Source organism: Leiobunum rupestre, chromosome 3 (genome assembly GCF_980474605.1).
Source record: "Leiobunum rupestre chromosome 3, qqLeiRupe1.1.hap1, whole genome shotgun sequence".
Classification (NCBI taxonomy): domain Eukaryota; kingdom Metazoa; phylum Arthropoda; class Arachnida; order Opiliones; family Sclerosomatidae; genus Leiobunum; species Leiobunum rupestre.
The window spans coordinates 39,706,662-39,717,203 of record NC_143386.1 but is presented as its reverse complement, the minus strand read 5'-3'; the positions used below and the strand labels follow the sequence as shown (position 1 = coordinate 39,717,203).

At 42.2% G+C, this 10,542-nt stretch overlaps 1 protein-coding gene across 1 annotated transcript; it reads left to right on the top strand.

Moving 5' to 3' along the window:
- The first annotated feature begins 3,889 nt into the window (after nt 1-3,889).
- Nucleotides 3,890-9,714, top strand: LOC149951755 (uncharacterized). The gene is made up of 9 exons (XM_090168174.1): nt 3,890-4,314; nt 4,566-4,625; nt 4,686-4,901; nt 5,399-5,458; nt 5,526-5,741; nt 6,239-6,298; nt 6,366-6,581; nt 6,830-6,889; nt 6,957-9,714. The coding sequence occupies exons 1-9, from the start codon at nt 3,958-3,960 to the stop codon at nt 7,731-7,733; spliced, it is 2,022 nt and encodes a 673-aa protein (XP_090024300.1). The 5' UTR covers nt 3,890-3,957; the 3' UTR covers nt 7,734-9,714.
- The last annotated feature ends 828 nt before the right edge of the window (nt 9,715-10,542 follow it).

Genomic DNA, 10,542 nt, shown 5'->3' with positions numbered 1-10,542 from the left:
CGCCGATCCTGCCAATGAGTCTTGATTATAGTTTCCTTCAGTGGAATATTTCTAGGTTTCTTGTCTCAATTGTTAATCCAAACTTATCCCACAGTTGTTGGTCTCCACGAGACTTGTCTTTCGGAATCTTCAACTATCAATTTACGTTTTGGTCTTTACTCCGTCTATCGTAGTGATCGTTCTGGCCGCCCTGGAGGGGGTGTGGCCCTGCTGGTCTCCTCCTCTATTCCCTAGTTTCGTACTCCTCTCCCTAAGTTTGTCACACTTGAAGTTGTTGCAGTTACCTGCTTTATTGCTAACCGCTGGGTGGTGGTTGCTAGCGTTTATGACCCTCATGGCTGCGCATCGCGTATCGACTTGGATCTTCTTTCCGGCTGCCTCGGAGACTCCTTTGTGATTATGGGTGATTTTAATGCCCATCATCCTTTATGGGGTTCACCTTCCACTAATGCCCAGGGCGTTTTATTGGCTGATTGGTACAGTCCCTGGACAGATTCACGTTGCTCAACGACGGGTCGATCACTCGCAAGGGTAATGTAGTTCAGAATGACTCTTCGATTGACCTCACCTTCGTCAGCTCTGACTTGGCTCTTACATGTCAGTGGTCTGTGCTGCCAGATTCTGGCAGTGACCATTTCCCTTTGCTTATTAGCTTCTCTGAAGGTGGTGCTACTGTAAATGATGCTCCTCCTCGTTGGAATTACGCACGAGCCGACTGGAATCGATTTCATTCCCTTGCTGGCCAATTGTTTACAGGTTGGACTTCCGCCCCCTCATTAGATAGCGATGTAGAGGCCTTTACCTCCCATGTTGTAACTGCAGCCCATTCCACCATCCCTGTCCATGGCTCTAGTCCTGGATCTCACTCTCCGAGAACTCCTCCGTGGTGGTCTAATCGCATTGCCATTGCCCTTAGAGGCGCTGCTGCGGCTCGACGCAGGGCGCATCGGACTAAACGCCCTGATGATCTTCAAACTGCTCGCCGGCTCACGGCGCGTGCTAAGTGTCTCGTCCGACAGTCCCGTACCTCTTCTTGACGTACTTTCTGTTCGCATCTTTCTGATGCGGCTCCCCTTTCTTCCCTGTGGCGGAAGGTTCGCTGGTTTGACGCTACGCCTCCCACTTCTCAGATTTCCCCTTTGAAATCGGTCTCTGGCCCAGTATCCTCGGCTGCAGCGGCCACTGACGTTTTGGCCTCCCATTTCTCTTCTTCAGCAGTGGCGGGTACTAGGCATCGTCCCTTGGCCCCTGCCTTTGCGCCCTCCGCCCTTTCGCGTCCTTTCACGATGGATGAGTTTTTTTACGGTTTGTCCCGTACCAGAAATACTGCAGCTGGAGCTGATCGGATCTCTCTTTTATTGATTCGAAATCTTCCTATGACTGCCCTCTACATTCTTCTTGGGATATTTAACGCGTGCTGGTCAGCGCACTATATGCCTACCGCCTGGAAATCCGGCATCATTGTGACTTTTCTTAAGCCAGGAAAGGATCCTAACGATCCAGCTTCTTATAGGCCCATTACACTATTGTCTGTTCTCGGGAAGCTTTTCGAGCGCCTCATTCAGCGTCGCCTTGATTGGTGGCTCGAATCGCTGGGTGCTCGCTAGCCTTTTCAGACGGGTTTCCGTCATGCCCGCCGCAGTATGGGTAATGTTGTATATCTCAGCGAGACCGCTAAGCATGCCCTTTCAACACAAAATTCTTGTATGGCCGTTTTCCTCGACATCAAGGATGCATTTGGAAACGCCAATCATGATTTTGTCCTTCGCAAACTAACAGCGCTGGGCTTTGACGCTTCGATACTTACCTTTTTCCGGTCTTACCTCACGGACCGTGTCGCTCGTGTGCGAGTGTGCAACTCGCTCTCTTTTTCTTTCCCGCTGCGTCGTGGTGTGCCTCAAGGGGCTGTTCTCAGCCCGCTGCTCTTCAGTCTCCTCCTAGATGATCTGCCCGCGGTTCTTCCCAGCGGTGTTCAGCTTGCGATGTTTGTGGACGACATTGATCTCTTCCTCACTGGCCACTCTTTGAGCCTCCTCAACCTCCATATGCAAGATGCGCTGGACGCGGCGTCCTGTTACCTCTCTTGTCGTGGCCTTCCCATTTCCCCAGTGAAATGTGTAGCAATGTGTTTTTCGAGGAAGCGTGATGTATCCTCATTTTTCCACCTTCATTTGGATGGTCACCCCCCTTCCAATATCCCGCACTGCCCGTTACCTTGGGGTTCTCTTTGACACTCGTCTTACCTGGCGTCCACAAATTGTTGCTCTGCGAACTCGATGCCTCCGGTTACTCGGCTTGCTCCGTTCAATGGCCGGGGCTCGCTGGAGTCTCCCCACCAAATATCTCCGTACGCTTTACCTGGGTCTTATTCGGTCTGTATAGATTACTCAGCGATGGCCTACCGCGCTGCATCTGCAACATATCTTGCCCTGTTGGATCGCGATCAGTCCGCCTGCCTACGGGTGGTACTTGGCGCACCGAAGTCTGCGTCTATAGGTGCGCTGGAAGTTGTAAGCTTTGTCCCTCCTCTGTCTTTACATCACGATATACAACTTTTGAAGTACGGGATTCACTGCTTCACCTGTCCTCTTTCCCACTTTCTTGCAGAATGGATGTCCCCAACTAATCCCACTTCAGCTTCTATTGGTGGGGCTCTAGCTCACTTTGCTCTTATTCACAAGGTCGACATTCTGTACCGCTCTATCCTACGTGCCCCTCTTGCGTCGTATTTTTACCCCTGGACCAGATCCCCGTTCTATGTTGACGGGGATGGGATTGAGGGGCCGAAAGCATCCTCTCTCCCAATGGAGTTGGCTGATAAATTTTCCTGCCGATTTTTTCTCTATACATTGGATCACTGTGTAGTGTTTACCGATGGTTCACGTCGTCCTAATGACATGTACTCCGGGCTGGCTTTTCATATTCCTAGCCTGGATGTCACCTACCCTTTCCGCACTTCCTCTGAGTTGTCCATCTGCCGCGTCGAACTTGCGGCAATTGTCCAGGCTGCCCTCTGGCTACTGGATCATCGCATTTATGACGCGACGATTTGCTCGGACTCCCGCTCTGCTCTTGCGATACTTAGCCATGCAGACGGCACCGATCCCTTATTACTCCCACTTGCTTCTCGGCTCCGAGACTGTCCTACTACACGTAGGTATTTCCGGTAACGAGTTAGCCGACAGAGCTGCTAAAGACGCCACTGCTTCCCTGGTATCGCCTTATATTTTCTCACCTGCCGACACTTTACAATGCCGCAGGACTCTTTCTGGTGCATTGATGACCTCCTGGACACTTCATTTCTCTGCGCTATCTACCGGACGTTTTCTGTATTCGGTTCAACCGACGCCGCGGTACCCAGCCATTTGGCGTCTCCGCTTGCGGCGATCACTAGAGCGTCCGTTCCTCTTGGCCCTGTTAGATCGCTTCCCTACTCCTGCCGTGCTTTATCGCTTCGATCTTGCGCCTTCCCCGTCATGCTCAGCATGTGCACTACTCGGAGACCTGGATAATTTTCTCTTTTCATGTCCCCGCTTCGCGGCTCACCGCGGCCCTTTAGTACGCTGCCTTACTGGTCTTCCGTTTCCTCCTAGTGGCTCTCATTTAGCTCAAGCTCTTACCCATGCGCATCACCCGGCATTGCTGCGGGCCCTTTCAGTGTTCCTCTCTCACCTCATTTCTGTTGGCCTTCTCTAGTCTTCTCTCTTACTTCTATGGCTTCAATCACGGGCGTCTAAGGATTGCGTAAGATCCGACGCCTTACTTGTTTTATTACAAAAAAAATGAACCGACAGAGCCTATATTGAAATATTAATTTATATTCGTTTTTATTAATGAACCGGCACTACTAATTTTGCTATAAATTTTCAGATTGAAACGTTTTATTTCCCACCTTCTTCCATAAACATCTATAAGTATACTAACCCTTGGACGTTAGTGATCTTTGATTTTTCTGAAATGAAGAAGCATTGCATTTTTAAAGGCTGTAACAGTGATAGTCGATATAGGGATAGAGAACACATGAAAAATGTTTTCTTTTTACCATTCCCAAAACCAAAATACAAGTTACAGAAGTGTCTCAGGTGGATGGAATGTTTGAATAGAGATGATTTTAGCGTTAAAAATTTGACGTACTACACATTTGTATGTTCAAAACATTTTGTCGGTGGCCATGGACCTACGTCGGAGTACCCAGATCCAGTTAACTTCCAATTAGATTCTGGTAAAAATAACTTGAAGGATCAGCAACATTCTGGAATTTTACTGGCATTACCGCATGAAAATGAAAAGTCTGACGAGTACATTAAACCAGAGGTACGTTCTTTAGCATATTGAACATTCGGGGTCAGACTGGCTATAGGGTCACATCATACACTGACCGAGAGGCACCAGCCTAAAGAGGCCCACCTTCGGAGTTTAATAAAATGTTCATGTAAATTTGGACACTTTGTCTGATTCAATTTGGGGCCTCCTCTGAATTTGATGGCAATTGACATTTGGCCCTTGTGAACATTATAATGCTTTTGTATAATTAAGTCTATTATCAAATATTGTTTGTTTCTCAGGTTGGATTTGAATGTGATGAAAACATAAAAACCGAAAATTCTCCAAATATTATTCTGCAGGTGAGGCTTTCTTCTTGTTATGTTATGATAGTTTATTTAATTTTTATTTATATACATTAGAATTTCGAATGTGAGGGAAAGTCATCTGGCGATGATGACCCTACATACTCTACACATTTTGTCGGTGGCCATGAACCTTCGTTGGAGTACCCAGATCCAGTTAACAACTTCCAATTAGATTCTGGTAAAAATGACTTGAAGGATCAGCAACGTTCTGGAATTTTACTGGCATTACCGCATGAAAATGAAAAATCTGACGAGTACATTAAACCAGAGGTACGTTCTTTAGCATATTGAACATTCAGGGTCAGACTGGCTATAGGGTCACATCATACACTGACTGAGAGGCACCAGCCTAAGGAGGCCCACCTTCGGAGTTTAATAAAATCTTCATTTAAATTTGGACACTTTGTCCAATTCAATTTGGGGTCCCCTCTGAATTTTTTTTTTTTTTTTATTCGATTGTGACGTGTGGGACAATTCAGTCCTCTCGTCCATTTGATTAATCAGGGCGAGATATGTGTAACGGCCACGCCAACGGGGGGATACGTGGGGACACCCGTGGCGGAAGTATTCCGACCACCCGTTGGGGGATTGGTGGTCGTCCTCACACGGCCATCCACAAACTCTGCCTCCCGGGCGCCTGGGATTACAGGAGTGAGCCACTACTCCCGGCCTCCTCTGAATTTGATGGCAATTGACATTTGGCCCTTGTGAACATTATAATGCTTTTGTATAATTAAGTCTATTATCAAATATTGTTTGTTTCTCAGGTTGGATTTGAATGTGATGAAAACATAAAAACTGAAAATTCTCCAAATTTAATTCTCCAGGTGAGGCTTTCTTCTTGTTATATTATGATAAATAGTTTAGTATTTAAGTTTTATTTATGTACATGAGAATTTCGAATGTGAGGGAAAGTTATCTGGCAATGATGACCCTACATACTCTACACATTTTGTCGGTGGCCATGAACCTTCGTTGGAGTACCCAGATCCAGTTAACAACTTCCAATTAGATTCTGGTAAAAATGACTTGAAGGATCAGCAACATTCTGGAATTTTACTGGCATTACCGCATGAAAAAGAAAAATCTGACGAGTACATTAAACCAGAGGTACGTTCTTTAGCATATTGAACATTCAGGGTCAGACTGGCTATAGGGTCACATCATACACTGACTGAGAGGCACCAGCCTAAGGAGGCCCACCTTCGGAGTTTAATAAAATCTTCATTTAAATTTGGACACTTTGTCCAATTCAATTTGGGGTCCCCTCTGAATTTTTTTTTTTTTTTTATTCGATTGTGACGTGTGGGACAATTCAGTCCTCTCGTCCATTTGATTAATCAGGGCGAGATATGTGTAACGGCCACGCCAACGGGGGGATACGTGGGGACACCCGTGGCGGAAGTATTCCGACCACCCGTTGGGGGATTGGTGGTCGTCCTCACACGGCCATCCACAAACTCTGCCTCCCGGGCGCCTGGGATTACAGGAGTGAGCCACTACTCCCGGCCTCCTCTGAATTTGATGGCAATTGACATTTGGCCCTTGTGAACATTATAATGCTTTTGTATAATTAAGTCTATTATCAAATATTGTTTGTTTCTCAGGTTGGATTTGAATGTGATGAAAACATAAAAACTGAAAATTCTCCAAATTTAATTCTCCAGGTGAGGCTTTCTTCTTGTTATATTATGATAAATAGTTTAGTATTTAAGTTTTATTTATGTACATGAGAATTTCGAATGTGAGGGAAAGTTATCTGGCAATGATGACCCTACATACTCTACACATTTTGTCGGTGGCCATGAACCTTCGTTGGAGTACCCAGATCCAGTTAACAACTTCCAATTAGATTCTGGTAAAAATGACTTGAAGGATCAGCAACATTCTGGAATTTTACTGGCATTACCGCATGAAAAAGAAAAATCTGACGAGTACATTAAACCAGAGGTACGTTCTTTAGCATATTGAACATTCAGGGTCAGACTGGCTATAGGGTCACATCATACACTGACCGAGAGGCACCAGCCTAAAGAGGCCCACCTTCGGAGTTTAATAAAATCTTCATTTAAATTTGGACACTTTGTCCAATTCAATTTGGGGTCCCCTCTGAATTTGATGGAAATTGACATTCGGCCCATTTGAACATTATAATGCTTGTGTATAATTAAGTCTATTATCAAATGTTTGTTTCTCAGGTTGGATTTGAATGTGATGAAAACATAAAAACTGAAAATTCTCCAAATTTAATTCTCCAGGTGAGGCTTTCTTCTTGTTATATTATGATAAATAGTTAAGTATTTAATTTTTATTTATATACATTAGAATTTCGAATGTGAGGGAAAGTTATCTGGCGATGATGACCCTACGTACTCTACACATGAAAAGAATACTACTACGGATATATCATGCGAAACTGATTCTTTAAAAGGCTTCTATCCTCCACCCAATTGGTTTGCTTTGCATGGGAGCAAGACTTTGCAACTTGTAAAACTGAATCAAGATACTAACAGCGCAGTAATTAAAGTGAAGGTAACTGAGTCAGGATCGTTACATATTGAAGTGCTAAACGAAGTTTTAGATGATTTTACAACTCCGAATATTCCCAATACTATCACCGACGGTGAGTCGCTTTTTCAAGTTCTACAAAATTTAGATTCAAGAACTATTTGTCAAGGTTGTCAAAATGAAGATAGTGTGAACTACGTTAAAAAAAAGGGTGTTAAATCAATGTACTATTGTTGGCAAATGAGATCAATTAGAAGTAATAACTGCAAACTTTTTTCTTCTACATCAAAGAGTATTTGCTGCAAAAATTGTAAAACAGTTAAGGGAATTCTGAGAAATTTAAGAAATAGGGAAAAGAAAGTACAGTCGCGTTGCGTAGCTTTAGGTGGTGTAAGGAAACAGTATACCAACTATACAAAAGAGGAATTAATTTCCAAGGTTAAGAAAGAAAAGCAAGTAAATCGTAGCTTAAAAAGACAAATTGCCAATCGTGACAAAAAAATAAGCCAGATCATCTCAACAAAAGAGTGCCAAATTCCAAATAAAGTGCTGGTTCATTTACAAAAACAAATAGAAAGTAATATTCCAATATAGTAATATACCTATGTTAATGTAATTAAACCGTGTTGGTGCTAGATTTAAAACCACTAGTTAAATCGGAGTTGACAAAGTTGTTAATAATTCCATTATTCTACAATAGAGGGCAGCACCGGTTCATTAGTGACGTAATAAGATCACATGTTTTGCCCCTAAGAAGTTCTTTTAGCCCGAGCGGAAAAAATACCTCGATACACGGATCAAACTTTGGAGATAGCGAATAGAAGGCAGCCAGAGAAGTGTCCTTCAGTAATTCGTCCATGGTTCAACATTAAAGGCGAAGCTGGGGCGAATGTGGGAGTATCAACTGATAAAAAGATGTGCCAATCATTTTTGAAAGTGGCTACCGCTCTCAGACATAATTTTTTTTTAATACGTTTAACCTCTTCCCTCTTCTAATAATTGTAATTATTTGTTTTGTTTTACTTTCCGTAATTAAACGTGAATTATTAATTTTGAATCTGAGCAATATCATCCCTCAATTTAGTAACTAAGCAAATATTATACTCTAGACAACCCTTTTCAAACTCGCTAAAAACATTTTAATTGTAAGTTGTAGGCTTGCTCGCAGGGTCTCTTTTAGGCTAGTGTTGATGCCAATGGGGTAGAATAAATAAGAGATCCAAATCCGCCTTCCAGGACCTACCGTTTAGCGGGACAGTATTTATTGAGTTGGAGAGTTAGGTCTAGTAAATGAGCTTAATCAAATGCTGTTGGCGCCATCTATCGTGTTATTGGAAAACTAAACAATATATTTTGCAAAAGTGTCTTCTTATAGAAACAGATGGCGTCAAAACGATTCTAGAAAGTTGAAACTTAAGCCTAATCTCCTACTCGAATCTTGGAGGAGGGAAGTATTCTGGAGTGGAAAATCCCATAGCGGTAATAAGAACGTCCTTTCCCGCCTATTGCTGTTAGAATTACCCAGACTACCCCGGTTTTTGGTCGGACGTCAGCTTTATCTGCCATCAATCCCATCATTCTGGCTTGATGACGTCCGACCAAAAAGAGCATGATGGGAATTTTACAAAGCCGCAAGTGGCGCCCGACTTTTCCACTCCAGAATACTTAATTCTTTCCTCCAAGCTCGAATAAAACGTGTCCCACAAATCTCAGATTTGTTCGGATCTCTATTTATTCTACCTCATTGGTTGATGGGCGGACTTAATTTTAATCTAAGATGTTGCTGATGCGTCATGGGTGACGTATCGGTGACATAGAGTCCGTTAAGATTTCTATGCACTTAACGGACTCTCCGTTGAGCAAACGTCGAGTCCGGATACGTACTGTACGCTTTTTCACCAGTAACGGCGCTAAGGTTTTTTCACAGGTGGGCTAATTATTTTGTGGCCCTTACAACTTTAGTGAGCCCTTATAATTTTTCTAGGAAGCCAGAAGAGTAAGATCGGTTTATTGTTGCGGCTCTCGTCGCGTTTACAGGTTTACTGAACCCCCTACTGACCTTATATCCGACCTAGAGGGGACACGTGCATTCCCGGGGTATTTCCCTAAATTCCCTTAAAGGGCAACGCAAGTGAGCTGACAAACAAAAAAGAAAAAGCAGCTTGTTTTTCATCCCCCCAAACCCTCACTCGGCCTTGGCAGAGGCGGGCAGAGTCAACCGTAAATTTCGCACTTTACTGACTTTACACACATTTTGCCAGCTCACTTGCGTTGCCTTTACGCCCCTTTCTTTTTTTCAATTGTCCATTCAACTTTCCTCAATTTTTGCTCCCTTCCTCCCCAATCAACAACTCCTTCTGCGTTGAGTTTGCAAGTTCTCTCCCCACTGGTTTAAGGGGTTTTCCCTCGAGCTCTTCGGTTTCCCCTCCCCACAACTTCTCGCCCCCTCCAGCCATAGTTTCGTTTTACTGTTTGTTAATCGGTATTTTTCCTGCGAGTTTTTTAAATTGGAGGGTTGATAACAAATGTATTTTACGGTTATATCTACCTCCATCTTTTGGTAAATTTAGGAAGTTTTACACATTATTTATTACAATGTTTTTTTTAAACTAGTTTTTATTCAATTAAAAAAAAATTTGAATGTATTTATCTTATTTTGAAAAATGTATAAATTTATCTTGAAAAAATGTATACATTTATTTTTATTTGAAAAATGTATCAATTTATCTTTCTTTGAAAAATGTATACATTTACTTTCTTTGAAAAATGTATGAATTTATCTTTCTTTGAAAAATGTATGAATTTATCTTTCTTTGAAAAATGTATGAATTTATCTTTCTTTGAAAAAATGTATACATTTATTTTTATTTGAAAAATGTATCAATTTATCTTTCTTTGAAAAATGTATAAATTTATCTTTCTTCGAAAAATGTATAAATTTATCTTTCTTCGAAAAATGTATAAATTTATCTTTCTTCGAAAAATGTATAAATTTATCTTTCTTCGAAAAATGTATAAATTTATCTTTCTTCGAAAAATGTATAAATTTATCTTTCTTCGAAAAATGTATAAATTTATCTTTCTTTGAAAAATATATTTTTTTTATTTTGAATTTAAGAGAAGTATGGTTCATTTTACAAATTCCAAGTACGCGGATACGCACCTAATTTACGGGTGGGCTCAGGGAAATAGTGTATAAGCTCAAAGATTGTTCCAAGTATACAGATGCTAGAGATAAATTCCACCAGGACAAACTCGTGAGAGGGTACTAAACGTACCCACCGGAAGAACCTGAGGAACACAGTACACAGTGTTTTCAAATCGACTTTTTGCGGCCAAAATTAAATACCGATAAAATGTAACATAACATTATATATTCTTATGTGATTTTGTGCGTAGAATC

Coding starts and splice junctions, on each gene's coding strand:
- LOC149951755 (XM_090168174.1), top strand. CDS start 3,958: ATGAAGAAGCATTGCATTTTTAAAGGCTGTAACAGTGATAGTCGATAT. Junction 5,459..5,525: donor CTCCAAATTTAATTCTCCAG/GTGAGGCTTTCT, acceptor TATGTACATGAG/AATTTCGAATGTGAGGGAAA. Junction 5,742..6,238: donor ACGAGTACATTAAACCAGAG/GTACGTTCTTTA, acceptor TTTGTTTCTCAG/GTTGGATTTGAATGTGATGA.